At 48.6% G+C, this 16,900-nt stretch overlaps 1 protein-coding gene across 1 annotated transcript in view; it reads right to left on the bottom strand.

The window, feature by feature from the left end:
* Positions 1 to 1,972: 1,972 nt before the first annotated feature.
* MGMT (O-6-methylguanine-DNA methyltransferase) overlaps positions 1,973 to 16,900 on the bottom strand; it is a 143,351-nt gene continuing 128,423 nt past the window's right edge. The window contains exons 5-6 of the mRNA XM_059852232.1: positions 9,421 to 9,560; positions 1,973 to 3,191 (exon numbers count right to left, since the gene is read on the bottom strand). Of these exons, the coding sequence (XP_059708215.1) occupies positions 3,048 to 3,191; positions 9,421 to 9,560 (284 nt within the window). The 3' untranslated portion in view covers positions 1,973 to 3,047. The remainder of the gene's footprint in view (positions 3,192 to 9,420; positions 9,561 to 16,900) is intronic.

Raw genomic sequence — 16,900 nt, 5'->3', positions numbered from 1 at the left:
TTATTTTATTTTATTTTATTTTATTTTATTTTATTTTATTTTATTTTATTTTATTTTATTTCTACTTTGTTTATATACAAAAATATATATAATTATATTGCTATAATTTGCCTTTTATATGTATGTGTCCGTATATATGTATGTATGTGTATATGTATGCATCTTTATGTCCATGTGCACACACAGATTCATGCATTTCACCACAGCCAGGTGTATTTTGGGGTGCTCAGGGTTATTTCTGTTCAAAGCCCCCCCAGTGCCCCCCGTTGCCCCCAGACCCCCGAACCTGGGGGGACCCGGCCCCGCCGCGCCCCCAGCCCTGCGCCGCGCGCCCTCTGTCGGGCAGCGCCAGAACTGCACCGCCTGTCCCCATCCCTGTCCCTGACTGTCCCTGTCCTTGTCCCTGTCCCTGACTGCCCCTGTCCCTGTCCTTGTCCCTGTCCCTGACTGTCCCTGCCCCAGTCCCCGACTGTCTCTATTCTTGTCTCTGTCCCTGTCCCTGTCCCCCTGTCCATCTCTCCCTGTCCCCATCCCTGTCCCTGACTGTCCCTGTCCTTGTCCCTGTCCCTGACTGTCCCTGTCCCTGACTGTCCCTGTCCCTGACTGTCCCTGTCCTTGTCCCTGTCCCTGACTGTCCCTGTCCCTGACAGTCCCTGTCCCAGTCCCCGACTGTCTCTATCCTTGTCTCTGTCCCTGTCCCTGTCCCCCTGTCCATCTCTCCCTGTCCCCATCCCTGTCCCTGACTGCCCCTGTCCTTGTCCCTGTCCCTGAATGTCCCGGTCCTTAGCCCTGTCCCTGTTCCTGTCCCTAACCCTGTCCCTGTCCCTGTCCCTGTCCTTAGCCCTGTTCCTGACTGTTCCTGTCCCTGTCCTTGTCCCTCTGTTCATCCCTCCCTTTCCCTGTCCCTGTCCCTGTCCTTAGCCCTGTTCCTGACTGTTCCTGTCCCTGTCCTTGTCCCTCTGTTCATCCCTCCCTGTTCCTGTCCCTAACCCTGTCCCTGTCCCTAACCCTGTCCCTGTCCTTAGCCCTGTTCCTGACTGTTCCTCTCCCTGTCCTTGTCCCTCGTCCATCCCTCCCTGTCCCTGTCCTTGTCCCTGGTCCCTGTCCCTGTCCCTGTCCCTGTCCCTGTCCTTAGCCCTGTTCCTGACTGTTCCTCTCCCTGTCCTTGTCCCCTGTCCATCCCTCCCTGTCCCTGTCCCTGTCCACCTCCACCTGTCCCTCTCCATCCCTGACTGACCCAGTCCATGTCCCTTTCCCTGTCCATCCCTTCTTGTCCCTGTCCTGTCCCCCCGTGCCTGTTCCTCTGTTCCTGTCCATCCCTGCCTTATCCATGCCTTCCTGTCCCTGTCCCCACGTCCATCCCTGCCTGTCCCCTGTCCATCCCTGATTGTCCCTGCCCATCCCTGTTCACCTCCACCTGTCCTGTCCATCTCTGACTGACCCTGTCCCTTTTCCTGTCTGTCCCTTCTTGTCCCTGCCCTGTCCAGCCCTGTCCCAGGCCTGTCCCTGCCCACCCTGAACCCCTGACCCAGAACAGGATTTCACTCCCAAAGTTGGCTCTTTCCCTGGAAAAGGCATCACCTGCCCCAATCCCAGCACCCCCCATCCCCATCCCCACAAAACCAAAGCCACATCCCTGAAAAAGCCCAAATACCTGAAAAAGAAACCCACTGAGGGATGCAAATGTGGGAAAGGTTAAAGTTGACATTTGCTGCTGCCTGCTTTTGGTGGCAGCATGTATTAGAGATATAAAAAAATAATAAAATACACCCAAACTGTACATATTATAAGGCTGTATTTTTATCTCGGGGTTCTGGTGACACGTACAAACCACTTGAGCTTTGCTTCCGTGCTTTATATCGCCACGAGAAACCCTTGATAAAAATACAGCTTTATATTGTACAGTGGGGTATAGTTTATTTTCCCCATATATCACACCCTGTGTTTTATTTATAAACAGACCCAAAGACACTTGCACATGCAAAGCAGTTTTTTTATTGAAGTAATTCCGAGGTATCAATAATCCTGGATTAACTAACGCACTGCCACACAACAGTTTTGGGGGGGCAGCAATGGCCTTTCTAAAGAGACACCCATGAAAATATGATAAAACACATAAAAAAATCAGTATTTCCATGTTACAATTTACGATTCCCATACTGGAAATTTCAGCTTCTGGTGGCTCGTACTGGCAGAGAACCCTGCTAAAACCACCTCAAAATGTAACTTTAATGTCTCTTGAATCCTTCCAACAGAAAAGCTACGGGAAATAAAGCTTTGGAAAACAGAGAAACATGGAAATCTGAAGGAAGACTCAAATGATAAAGGATCATGCTGCTGATAAGGAAACAACTACGATGAGCTTTTCAGTAGTTTGCCAAATTTGGCTAGTCAAACTGCTTATCCAAAATATAGAATTTGTCAGGATCATCTCTTCCTTGCTCTATGCAAAAAAAAAAAAAAAAAAAAAAAAAAAAAAAAAAAAAAAAAAAAAAAAAAATTCCCATCTCCCCGTCCAAAAAGAAAAGGCAGGAGTAAGGAATTCAACAGTGCAGAGATTTCACTGTGCTCCTTTAACTCCTGCTGAGGTAAAAAACCATTTTATGTCCCAAACTGGGGAGGGGGAGCTGGGCAGGGGCGGGCAGGGCCCACTGTGCCAGGCTGGGCCACTCGCCGCGAGCCAGACGCTCCTCGGGGGGAAGCTTCCACCTCGCACTTGCCACGGCCCTCCCACTCCCTTATCCCTGCTTTAATGGACATTAAAAATAGAACAAAACAGGGCTGGAGATGGGAACAAAATCCATGCACAACAGGCCTGGATCACTGTAGTCATTCTGCTGTAAAATGTAAAAACAAGAAAGGGCAGCCGAGCTGCCTCCCCCAGGACGCATCCCGCTTTTTTAATATAGTGGTGCCACCACACATTTCACTTTGGATGCTGCATTATATTTATGTGTCACTCAAATATTTACCATTTTCCTGAATTCTGCTGGGTGCTCTGAGAGAGAGAGAGCTCCTTCCAAGCCGTGGTTGTGTGCCGAGCCTGGTTAGCAGCCCCCTCCATGTGCCAGCTTCTCCTTCTGCCACTTCTCGTGGGACAGCAGCCACTCCTTCATCGGCTGTCCCCCGCCGTAGTTCCCGCTGTCCCCGCTGCTGCGGATCACCCTGTGGCACGGGATGATGATGGGGATCTGCAAAACACCCCAGAACCCGGGAGGAGCAAAGGGTGAGGCCCAGGAGGGGCAGGAACAGCGGGATGTGGCCCTCGGTGCCCCGGTGGGGATCTGCCACAGGCTGGGCTCCACGGGCTTGGTGTTTTCCAGCCTGGATGGTGCTGTGATTCCATGGTCTGGAGATCCAGCAGCTGTGTGGCACTGGGCTGGCAGGGACATGGAGCTGCCACAAACAGAGCCCATCAGCACCCCTGCAGACCACCCCAGTTCTCAGGAAAATATAGGCATGCATAGGAATTTTAATACATAAAAATGATGTAAAGTCTTTAAAAGGATAAACCTGAGATATTAAATCCCATATACAAAATCTTCCCTGCAGCACCAGGTCCTGCTGCCCTACACCAGCTGAGCCCTCCGTGCCCAGGGTGGGGAACCAAGCCTCAGAGACCCAAAATGCACATGAAGAACGATTTAAATGGGACTCTGGGATGGAACTGCTCCCTGGCAGGGTGGGCAGGACTGGCACAGGGTGCCCAGAGCAGCTGGGGCTGCCCCTGGATCCCTGGCAGTGCCCAAGGCCAGGCTGGACACTGGGCTGGGAGCACCTGGGACAGGGGAAGGTGTCCCTGCCATGGCAGGGGTGGCACTGGGGGGGATTTTAAGGTCCCTTCCAACTCAACCCACTCTGGGATACCATGATCATCCCAGGACTAGAAGATTTCTGTGAATAGATTATTGAGAGGGATCCCAGTGCCTGAGCTCCCCAGCAGATCCTCTTCCTGCTGTAGCACCTCCGTGTGCCCCCTGGAGAAATTCTCTGGAAGACCAAGGCACTATGAATTATTTAGCAGCAAGTCAATCCAAAATGGGTTGTGAATTTTTAAAACCTCCAACAGGAGAAGTTTGATTCCAACCTAGCCCATTTTAAGAACTCTTTTTTCCCCCTCTCTGCCTTCTACTCCCTCTCATTTATAACCACACAACACAGATTCTGCAAAATCAGTGCCAGAAGTTACATAATGGACTGATAATGCAGAGGAGAATATAAATGTGGTGGTTTTTTTTTTTATTTTTATTACAGGTGATTATCATAGCTGAAGTACACACCATAAAAACTGCAATACATCATCTCTAACCAGGGCTGTGTTTTGGTAACTGCACAGCAATGGCATTGCAACGGTGGAGCTGGGACAGCATCACTCACCCAGAAGGGAAGTTCTCACAAAATCTGGGTATCTCAAGTCAAAAATTGTAATTTATTTCTGTGCAGACACACAGACAAATGGCACACTTTACCCTCGCTTATTTTAATCCCATTTAATCACAGAGTTCAAGCCCTGTGGTGTATGTGAGCCTGGGATACACAAACCCCAAAGTAGCTGAACAGCTACTGGCCAGACCATAAATTAGAGGGGTTTTATTTGGGGTGCTCTTTCAGTTTACTTAACTAATTTCAATACCTGAAATTTAAACTCATGAAATGAGAATACACACAGGTGCTAATTGTTGATCAGGGTTTAAATAAAAAAATGCTTTCAATATCTGCTTTATTTGGAGGTGGCAATGCCACAAGTGATTAATCCATCTGTGACAGCTCCAGTGAGCACCAATAAAAGCTTTGCTCCATGCCAAGCCATCCCACAGTAGGTTTATGACTTCTTCAAAGAAATTGGGTTTTTTTTTGCAAGTGTTTTTCTGGTTTGGGGTTTCTCTGCCTTTACACTCCCCGCAGTTACTGCAGGAGGCTTGGCTTGAGTGACAAAGCCATAATAATACACTGTAAAACATCTCTGAGGTTCATTTGCAATTCTTTATAAATACACACAGTAAAGCAGCAGATTTTGGTGGCAAGGCTATAAATCTTGGTGCAGAAAAAGAAATAAATAAAGGACTTTATTTTCAGCTGTGGGGTCTTGGATGATCCCTGGGTGGGTGCAGGACCTGCTCACAGCACAGGGAAGTGGGGCTGAGCTGTCACCAGCCAGCAAACAGAGGAGGTACGAAATTTATGCCACTTTTTCCATGGCCAAAACAAAGAATTCCACACTGAGACTGTCCCAACACAAGCACCCACCCGTCCCCCTCCACAGCCCTGGATGCAGAAGTGGCACAAAGACCATACCAGTGCTGTAATTTAAAAATATTGAATATTGCTTCAGTTTGGCTTAATTGTGGTGACAACGTTCAGCCTACTAAAATAATTAAACCTGCTAAAATTTATTAGGGCCCTAAGGACATTTTAGAGGGAGAACTACCCTAGTCTGGAGCTTTAATGCCTCAGCTACATTTAATGTAATTTTTATCAATAACCAAGCAGCTCATAATATTATAGCACCGCTGAAATCTTCATGCTGTGAAATCTAATTCCTCTCCTCCACGAATCCATCACACACACGGCCCCTACCTCAAAAGCTATAAAACTTCCAAACCCAGAGATTTGTCTCCAACAAAAAAATAATATGAAGGAGCCCTCGGATCGATGCCGGAGTCCCTCTGATTCGGGCACCAGCTGAATATTTTCTCCAACTTCGCTTTTGTTCTTCTGGGTAGAGGCCCACAAGGGAAAGAGCTTGTTTTCACTCGCAGCCTCATCAATACCTAAATCCTGGTGAACAAGTGACACTGAGAAGCTGTAATCAATAGCTCCCTGTGCGTTTTTTCTTCTGGTCAAATGGTTCAGCACTACTGACAGCCCTGACACTCGGAACATGATGCTAAATCTTTATCAACAGCCATCTGGGTGAGTGGCAGAACAAGGCTGGGCTGGTCATTAGCGCTCTGTGAACAAACCAACTCCTCCAGAAGGCCTTGGGTTATGGAAAAAAGGTGGGGGGAAAACTCCCTGCCCACGGGATGGATCACTGGGAATTGCTTTTAGGGAGTTCCAGCACTCTGGCTGCTCCCATGAGGTGAGGGAATTGTCCCATGGCATGGCTGGAGAGCTGCTGATCTGCAATGGAAACAGCTGAGGGATCACACTGAGACACACTCAGCAAAAAACAGACTCGTGGTTTGCTCATGTCACAGAATCCCAGACTGCCTTGGGCTGGCAGGGATCTTAAAGTGCTTTTTTTATCACCTCTGCCCCAGCAGAAACAAACCCCGTGATGTGACCCAGCGTGGGTCTCAGGTTATCACTGGCCACCAAAGGAAGCAAAGGTATTGGGAATGAAAATAGTAGGGAAAGGTTCTTCCCCCAGAGGGTTCAGGCACTGCCCCAGGGAATGGGCACGGCCCCAAGGCTGCCAGAGCTCCAGGAGAATTGGGACAGCACTGCCAGGGATGCCCAGGTGGGATTTTGGGGTGTCTGTGCAGGGACAGGAGCTGCACTGGGTGATCCCTTTCAGCTCAGGACATTCCCTGGTTCAGTGGATGAACACCCTGGTACTTTGATGCGTCCATGATGTTTCAGATCCACCCACAACAATTTTCTCACAAATGCACCACTGCCCCCACAGTGTTCAAAACATTTTGGTGGAATGGTTTAGCACAATGTTATATCCATGATTCAGGATGGATTGGTGCAATAGCCTTGATTTAGGACAGACTGGTGGTACCAGGATGAGTGCCTCTGGCTGGGGTGAGCCCAAGGACCAGCACAGCTGGAGAGGGCACAAACCCAGAGCAGACAGCTGAGTGCTGTGATCAGACCACAGAAGAAGTCTTATTTAAGGCACAGAACACTCAAGGATGGCCTTGGACTAATCAAGCCCAACATCCTCCATTTCCCATGAGCTTCTGTGATTTCTTTTTGATCCTCCTCTACCAGTCTAATGAGATTTTTAATTGAACTCCATGGGCTCCCTTTGAGGACCACAGACCTTGCAATCAGTGTGAGCCACAGCAAACTCTGGGAAGCCTCTCCTGTGAAAGGTGAGCCATCCCCACCCTGTCCTGGGCAGGAACTGAGGCAGCAGCTGCTGCTGGCACCTCTTCCACCTTCTCGTGAAGCTCAGCCCAGGAATTATGTGGAGCATCCCAGCTGCAAGGGGAAACCTGTGGAATGCACCCTACCCAAATTAAAGACCAAGCCTGGACTCCTAGGAGGGAGAAACGTGCTGGTGTCTGCTGGGGGAAGGTGAGTTTGTGATTTTACCCAGGTGTTAGAGGGACAGTGTGATGCCCAGCTCAGGGTTATTCCAAAGGGCCCTTTGTCCTGTACTGCCACCCTCACTAAATGAGGTTTATCACAAATCCATCCTCCACCACACCAGGTTGCTCCAAGGCCCATCCAAGCCCTGGGCATTTCCAGGGATGGGTTTGGGGTTTGGATGAGGGTTTAGACCCTGGGTAGCTGCTGAGCAATCTCTGACCTCCCGTGTTTTTTCACTCTGGTCCTCTCAGTGTTTTCTTTAATCAGATTTCTACGAGGCTGCAAGGTGGAGTTGCAAATTGGGTCAGAAAATCCGTTTTCGCAAGAGTTGACGGCTTTATACACAGAAATAACAAAGGTGAGGGGTTTTTTTTGCAGTGCCACATTTTATCTTTATCTCTCACCTCATGCATAAAATCCGTGTGTATTGCACATGATGGCTCACAGGCGAAGGACCAGGAGACATTTCCGGGGGAAGTATCAGGAGCAGGGAACAGTTGCTCACACTCAGGTGCAAAAGGATGATGTGTGTGTGTGTGTTTGCATGTGGAATATGGATGGAATTTCAGATTATCTCCAGGAGATGAGCAGTGGCAAAATTGTGGTTTGCGATGGGCAGGACTCTCATTACAGCACTGATTTTTTTTTTTTTTTTTTAATCATCAGCTTTCTATGATGAAATATTGAGGTGCTATTATATTAATACAGCTCTTTTTCCCTACAGCTATACATTATTATCTATAACCATGGCTTAAAAATTTTCTGCTGGGGACAGAAACCACTGCAGCCACGGTATGGGCTGGGAAATGGCAATAATAACTAGGACCCCATTTAAAAAAATTGCAGGAGCTTTGCTGTATATTTTCAGAACTATTTTCATCCTCCCTCACAGGGGAAAAAGCAGGAATTTTCACACCACAACCTGCTGTTACTGCTACTTTGGATGCTGCTGCTCCACTGCAGCCTGAGGGCAAAGCTGGGTACATTTCTAGGCGATAGCAATTACATCTCCTTTTGCACAACACTGGATTGTTATTCTTTGAGAACTGTTTCCTGCAGGTTTGCATTGGATTGCCTTATCTTAATGTACACCAGATTATATTGGAAAGCATTCCATCATATTAAAATAGTTTGTATTGTCAAGTACAAGGCGGGGTATTGACAAAACACTGCTTCCAGGAGCTGCTTCACAGGGACAGCTGATGGATGCTGCAAACAACAGGGTGGGCTCAAAGCTTAACCCCACATGCAGCTGAGGGGGTCTCCCTGCTGGGTGCTACCCCTGGGGAATTGTGGAGTGAGATGGGCTCTGAGGTCCCTTCCAACCCAAATGGTTCTGGGGCTCTGTGGCTCTGTGGGTTTAGGGACTGGACTGCTCCTCAAACAGGGCAGGCACACCCAGCTGGGCCCCCAAACCCTCCGAGCCAGGATGGGGCTGATCCCAGCCCATACAGCACCCACTGAGCAACACAGCAGCTTCACACACCAACCCAGGTGACTCAGGTGCATAAACACACCTGGAAAGCTAAACCAGACAAAGAGGAGGGAAAACAGACACAGACCATTCAGCATAAGAACATTTCCCCCAAACCCACAGGCCTAACCTGGAGTGCTGCTCCCTCCAGCTGGTTCAAATTCAGGCAACTCACCTCCAGAATCCCAGACTGGTTTGGGTTGGAAGGCACCTTAAACTCATCCCATTCCACCCCCTGCCATGGGCAGGGACACCTTCCACTGTCCCAGGGTGCTCCTGGCCTTGTTTTCAGAATTGTATTTATGCCAGAGTGGATGGCCTTTGGATGTTTTTAACACAACCAGAAGCACTAATAATCTGCCAAGTCAAGTCCATGTGGAAGATAAAAAGACTTCCCCAACCCAAAAACACACAAAGAAGTTTGAGAACAACAAACTGTGCAGAGGCTGGCGAGTCACAGAAGTGTTCCTCCTCCCAACCCAACCCCATAAACCATAGGGCATAAATCACACTCACCTGGGCTGTGCATTATTGCTGATTAAAAACACTTCCTGGCCTTACTCCTGATGGCAGAGCAGTTTCCAGAGCAGACAGATTTAACCCAGTGACACGGAGCCCTCAGAGCTCTCCAAACCCAGCCTCTCCCAGCAGCCCTGGGCTGGCAGGTGCCCTGCACTCACCGGGTTGCTCCTCATGGCTCCCCCCACGGCGCGGGCTGCCCGGCTGTTGCCAGCAAGATCGGCCAGCTGCTTGTAGGAAACAGCCTCCCCAAACTTGACATCATTCAGCAGGGTCCACAGCACCTGCCTGGTGAAGGAATCTGCAAGGCAGAGGGAGAGAGCATTGCTGGACTGGAGAAATTAGGGTGGAACAGCCAAAAACCCAACGCAAAGGCAGGCTCGATGGCATTTTGTAATTTGGGCTGGAACAGCCCCGTGCACTGCCCTGTTCTGGTGCCCTGTCTGACTACATTTCAACACCTGATTATTGCAGAGAGCGCTTGGAGCAACTGATCACTGCAAAAAAAGGATTTAAGGCTTTGATTTTCCTATATTTTTAATTTGCTTCGAGTACAATTATCCTGTTAGCTCACACAATGTGGCTTTTCCCATTAAATTACAAATTAGCATAGAGTCAAATTAAAAGGGAAGGAATGAGTGGCTGTACCTCTCTGACAAAGGCCTGGCATCTCCAGCTAATTTCCAACTTCAGCTGGGACGTGCCAGAGACGCCCTAGAGCCAGCAAACTCTGAATTATCCTGGCTGACTGCATTTCATAGTGGGGACCCCCGAGCTACTGCTCAGCTCTGCACACACTGCCAAGTGTAAGGACTAGCTGTGACCTTGAATGTCCTGCACATCCTTAATGATGCAGGGGAAAAAAAAATAGAATGTATTGGCCATTATTTTAATTTTAATTCGGCAGCAAATTGCTTTAAGTGCTCCAGTTGCTGAAATAATGAATAAGCAAATGCATTAGGAGAGGCTTTCTTTGGCATCTCAGGGTGATACCCAGCCCAGGATTGTTTCAAGGAAGGAAAAGGGATAGTCCTGTTTGGATTTGAGTTGGGTTGAACACCTCTTGCTCCTCAGGCACTTGGCAAAGCTCTGAAGATCTAACTCCTGGATAACTCACTGAGAGGAGTGAGCTGGTGACTGAAAAAGGGGAAAAAAAGGAGAGGAGACTCCTTCTCCCAGCTGAGAGCCTCAACCTCCCACTCTGGCAAAGAAACAAACTGATTAAAAACATTTTCTTTCTTTAGTTGTCAAAAAAGACATTGATTACCTTCTGTAGGAAGGTAAAGAAATGTGATTTTGTTCTTAAAGGAAACCCATACGGTGTTATGTGTGTGTTAAATAATAAAAATCACTTCTTAACTGAAGGGAATGATAATCACTTCATTGAAAAAATCTGTTTAGTCTTTATTATAACATTAAGCAAATTAAACATCAGCATAATCCAGGTGATACGAGAAAAGGGTCATCAAAGAAATTAACTTTGTTGTTCATTAATTTACATGGATTAGTAGAGGGCAAAGAGATAGCAAATCTGCTCTAGTTTTTTATGATATAATTTCAAACTGTACACCATTTGTGGCAGTAGGGTGACTTTGGGGTTAATCAGACTGATTTGTCCTTTTAATTGCTTTCTATTCAAAGAAAATTCATTAGATAATGTTCTCTTCAAAATTCATGAATCAATTTAACTGAAGAAACCACATTAACAGCTTTGGGTTCATTAGCACAAGCAGTTGTGTTACTGGCTGATTGCTACGAGGGCTTCCTTAGGCAAACAGATTTTGTTTACTGTGATTCCTTCAGAAAGGTTTATTTCAAATCAAACTGGTCCTTATTATTTTCTTAACCTGTTTAATCTGGCAGGATTAGCCTTAACCCCCCTGCTCAGGGGTCCTGGGGAGTCACTGCCCCACGGCATCTTTTAAATGACCAGAAAATCCCTTTTTTACCCTCAGTTTTGGCAGGCTGGGGTGGGATGGACCTGAAACTTTGGGAACCTGTTGGAACCAGGGAGAAAACAGAGCAAAGTGCACCTGGACAGGGAGCAGCTGGGGGAGGATGGGGCAGCTGCAGAGCCCCCCAGCAGCAGCACAGCCCCAGGTGATGCCCAAATTCCCAAGGACAGGCTGGCACAGGGACACAGATCATCCTCCTCTCCCACACAGGGGCACAGATCATCCCCGTGCCAGAGCCACCAGGCATTTTCCACGGGAGCAATCCATGCCTCTCTCCCACATAAAACACTCGTGAAGGCTTCAAAAGAATGAAATATTTGGCAATCATGCACATCATTTTGGAAAGGTATCTGAAAACTCAATTTCATCCTGCGGGGAGCAGAGGCATTAATTAGTCTGAGCAGCTCCAAGAGGCAGTGCCAAATCCTGCTGTTGAACTGTCTGCACGTGGCAGTGCCTGGGAGCACAACCTGCCCAGATGAGGTGCATGAACCTTGCCCAATTTTCAGTGTGCCAGCGTTTTATGCTGTTAAATATCTTTATAAAGTGCTGTGAAATCCCCATACACAAAAAAAGCCACAGGAGCCCTCTGGCTCCACGAGAGCTCCATGTCCTGGGGAGGCTGAGCAACAGGAGCACCACGAGCTTTTGTCCTTCCTGTGCCCCCACCTGCACGTGGGCTCAGCAAAAACCCCTCCAGGTGCCCAGGAGAGCCCCTGACCACCAGGGACACCTCCCACCATCCCAGGGTGATCCCAGCCCCAGTGTCCAGCCTGGCCTGGGGCACTGCCAGGGATCCAGGGCAGCCCCAGCTGCTCTGGGAATTCCATCCTGCTGGAAACTGAGAATTCCAGACTTTCTGTGCTGCCAGACTCTGACCCCAGGAGAGCACTGCATTGACCTGAGGCCGTGGAGAAGCTTCCAGAATGGAATGATGGAACTGGGATTGTGGGTGGGGGGTTTGGATAGAAGTGTGGGACATCACAGGGTGGGAAACTCAGAGTTTGAGGGTTTAGAATGCAGTAATGGGAATGAGGCAAGATGGAGGCTTTGGGGTGGAGGCTGCTCCTTCTTCTTCACCTTCTCCTTCCCCTTCTCCTCCGTGGTTTGGGTGGTTTTGTGTAATTGGATGAAAAAGTCCCCATTGCAGATCATGGGTAGATGGTTATTAGATTAAAAGTAAAAATAATTTAATGTCATTTCTTGACTGAACAGTTTATCCTTCAAAGGCCTTGGAGGGAGAGATGGGGCTCCATTTTCAGTGTGTTGGAGTGAAGTGCTGCAGAGCTCAGGGCTGGTGAGACTGTGACATGGATAAGAACTGATAAACACCTGAGTCCCAACCAGAAACACCCTCTCACAATTTAATCCCGACCTCGGCAGAAGAAAAAGAAGTGAGGAATTGACATTAGTGGTGATCCTGTGTGAGGAGGACACTGGTTAAGATTGGGACCTCCCTGAAGAAAAAGAAGATAAAACTTGACACCATCCCATTCCCTCCCCACCCTCACAGGGAAGGATATTTCCAGATAAATTACCCTGAACCTGCTGTTAATGCCAAAATGCTCTGAGGTCCCTCCTACCAGCCCACTGGGCCTCAATTCTCCTTGTAAACATGTGAAATCCATGGGGATAATGGAGAGAAAAATCAATTTTACTTGAACACCAGCTGTATCATAACTTTCAACAGTGTAACTGAAGGTGGGAATTAGTCCAAAAAAGGAAAATCATACACTTCTAACTGATAATCATGGAATTATGGAATGGTCTGGGTTGGAAGGGACCTTAAAAATCATTTTATTCCACCCTTTTTCCATGGGCAGGGCCACCTCCTACTAAATAATAACTATTATACATTATTTACCTATACATCTATGTTTGTATCTAATCTCCAACAAGGATTTTTGGTGAGGGGCTCAGTCCCTCAGGATTCAGGATGGATGAGGGAGAGCAGAGGGACCAGGGCCAGTCCCTTCCTGTCCCCCCTATATCCCACAGCCTGATTTTCCACCCTTTTTAATCTCTTTGATTAAGAGGAATTACAGACAGACTGGCTTTTCCTTCCCCTCAGCCCTGATTGCTGGGAATGTTAGTTTTTGTTTGTCGTGTTGGTTTATTTTTCTGTGGTTTTTTTTTTTCCCTGCTTTTCTTTTTGTTTGTTTGTTTTCCCCCCAGAGTTTTGCAAATGCAAAGAACAGCTATAAACACTTGCTCCTCCTCGGCAGCTCTTTCACAGCCTGCCTGGGGTACTGCACAGACAACTTTTCTTGGTTTTTTCACTCATTGGTTCTCACTGTTATTACTATTAGGTAAGAAAAATAAACCCCAAAACATTCAAGCACAACAGTAGAAAAATACCCAAATGTGTTTGGAAACCAGCAGCTCCCACTGCAGCAGCAGCTCCCACCTGGCTCAAAGTGGCTCTTGGACCTGGGAAGGACAGACCCACACTCCCACTGCAGAACTTCTCCTGACAACAAATGGTGCAAACCATCAACCCCAGCAAGAGAGCAGATTTTCAGCAATTTTGAGACTTCCTTACTATAAAAGCCATGTTAAACCTGTCACCCTACCCCAGACTGACCTAGCAAGTGATATGTGAAGATATAATTTAATAATTTGTTTATTTCAAATGCTTTTATCTTTTTATGAGGCTGCCCCTGGATCCCTGGCAGTGCCCAAGGCAAGGCAGGACAGGGCTTGGAGCACCCAGGGACAGTGGAAGGTGTCAGCCCATGGCAGGGGTGGCACTGGGTGGGCTTTGAGGTCCCTTCCAGCCCAAACCAGGCTGTGACTCCATCAAATACCAGGCACTTTTATTAGGATTTTAGGTATTGCCTGTGTATGCATGTTTGCAAAATGTGACACAATGAAACAGAAACTCAACTATAATGCAGAAACTTGCTGTCTGTCTGCACCATTTCAGTGAAAATGGACCAAAATGCTTCCTTAGAACACCTGGAACATTCAGGCTGGCTCACACTGAGTGTGAGCTGCATTAAAACCCAATTAATGGGAGCTGCTCCCCATCCCTGCTCTAACACAGTTTTACACACGGCTCCCTCCAGATTTCTGAGGGGGTTGTGGGGCCAAATTCTATCCTTAGAAGCAAGGAACTCTCCCTGGAGCTCATCCAGCAGTATTTCTGCAGTTAAACTCCCTGGAAGTCAGGAGGTGTTTAGCTCCAGCAGAAACTGATATTCTGACCCATTTTTTACACAATACCTCAAGAGCAGCTCACTAAACTTGCAGGAGCAGGTGGAATTTGAGAGCTGATGGAAATGAGCAGTTGGAAGCTCAGCAGTGGCCCTTAGAACTCCCTGGGATTCCCACTTCCAACCCCAAACTTCCAACCCCAAACTTCCAACCCCAAACTTCCAACCCCAAACTTCCAACCCTAAACTTCCAACCCCAAACTTCCAACCCCAAACTTCCAACCCCAAACTTCCAGCCCCAAACTTCCAACCCCAAACTTCCAGCCCCAAACTTCCAACCCCAAACTTCCAACCCCAAACTTCCAACCCTAAACTTCCAGCCCCAAACTTCCAACCCCAAACTTCCAGCCCCAAACTTCCAACCTCAAACTTCCAACCCTAAACTTCCAGCCCCAAACTTCCAACCCCAAACTTCCAGCCCCAAACTTCCAACCTCAAACTTCCAACCCCAAACTTCCTGCCCCAAACTTCCAACCCCAAACTTCCAACCCCAAACTTCCAGCCCCAAACTTCCAACCCCAAACTTCCAACCCCAAACTTCCAACCCCAAACTTCCAGCCCCAAACTTCCAACCCCAAACTTCCAACCCCAAACTTCCAGCCCCAAACATCCAACTCTAAACTTCCAACCCTAAACTTCCAACCCTAAACTTCCAACCCCAAACTTCCAACCCTAAACTTCCAACCCCAAACTTCCAGCCCCAAACTTCCAACCCCAAACTTCCTGCCCCAAACTTCCAACCCCAAACTTCCAGCCCCAAACTTCCAGCCCCAAACTTCCAGCCCCAAACTTCCAACCCCAAACTTCCAACCTCAAACTTCCAACCTCAAACTTCCAACCTCAAACTTCCAGCCCCAAATGTCCAACCCTAAACTTCCAACCCTAAACTTCCAACCCCAAACTTCCAACCCCAAACTTCCAGCCCCAAATGTCCAACCCCAAACTTCCAACCCCAACTTCCAACCCCAAACTTCCTGCCCCAAACTTCCAACCCCAAACTTCCAACCCCAAACTTCCAACCCTAAACTTCCAACCCCAAACTTCCAACCCTAAACTTTCAACCCCAAACTTCCAGCCCCAAACTTCCAACCCCAAACTTCCAACCCCAAACTTCTAACCCTAAACTTCTAACCCTAAACTTCCAACCCCAAACTTCCAACCCCAAACTTCCAGCCCCAAACTTCCAACCCTAAACTTCCAACCCCAAACTTCCAACCCCAAACTTCCAACCCCAAACTTCCAACCCCAAACTTCCAGCCCCAAACTTCCAACCCCAAACTTCCAGCCCCAAACATCCAACTCTAAACTTCCAACCCCAAACTTCCAACCCTAAACTTTCAACCCCAAACTTCCAACCCCAAACTTCCTGCCCCAAACATCCAACTCTAAACTTCCAACCCCAAACTTCCAACCCTAAACTTCCAACCCCAAACATCCAACTCTAAACTTCCAACCCTAAACTTCCAGCCCTAAACTTCCAACCCCAAACTTCCAACCCTAAACTTCCAACCCCAAACTTCCAACCCCAAACGTCCAACCCCAAGCAAGGCTTTATTCAAACCATGACTCCTTCAGCAGCAGCAGCTCCATCCCAGCTGAAGGTTCAGACTTGGGAAGCCAGGACAGCCCTGGCCAGGCTGGGCTTGGATTTGGGAGGCTGTGGATGGAGGCACTGCAGAGCCCTGGCCAAGTCCCTGCTGGGTGTCCCAGCACCCCCTGGCAGAGCTTTCTGAGGCTCTGAGCAGCACTGCTGTGGTTCCATCAAGGAGCCACCTGATTTTCCTGAGCTGCAGCTGCTCCAGGAGAGGAGAACAAATGCTCTGCATGAAGAGACAGAGGGAATATCAGCCTCTGCCCAGCCAACCAACTGTGGCAGCCAAGGTCTGTGCTGCAGAGGGCATGGGGAGAAGCATAAAATCAACTTATTTTTCTCCACCATCAGTTTCGTGCTGATTCCTGAGCACCCACCCCGTTTTCCTGCACTAGGATTTCCCTCAGGGATCTGGAGCCCCCTCCTTGGCATTCTGTCCCCCTGCTCCACTCTCCTGAGACCCCACCTGCAGGGCTGCACCCAGCTCGGGGTTCCCAGCAGGAGGAGGACATGGAGTGAGCCCAAAGGAGGCCACGGAGCTGCTCCAAGGGCTGGAGCCCCTCTGGAGCCAGGCTGGGAGTCTCCAGCTCCAGGGAGCCCCTTCCAGGGCCTAAAGGGGCACCAAGAGAGCTGGAGAGGGACTGGGACAAGGGATGGAGGGACAGGACACAGGGAATGGCCTCACATTGCACCAGGGAAGGTTTAGGCTGGAGATTAGGGAAAATTTCCTCACCCAAAGGGCTGCCCAGCCCTGGCAGGGCTGGAGTCCCCATCCCTGGGGGATTTCACAGCCCTGTGGATGTGGCACCTGGGGACAGGGGCAGTGGTGGCCTGGGCAGTGCTGGAGTGGTTGGGCTCAATGGTCCTGGAGAACTTTTCC

Source organism: Haemorhous mexicanus, chromosome 7, assembly GCF_027477595.1.
Source record: "Haemorhous mexicanus isolate bHaeMex1 chromosome 7, bHaeMex1.pri, whole genome shotgun sequence".
Lineage (NCBI taxonomy): Eukaryota > Metazoa > Chordata > Aves > Passeriformes > Fringillidae > Haemorhous > Haemorhous mexicanus.
The sequence above is the reverse complement of the archived record's forward strand: the minus strand, read 5'-3'. Positions and strand labels throughout refer to the sequence as shown.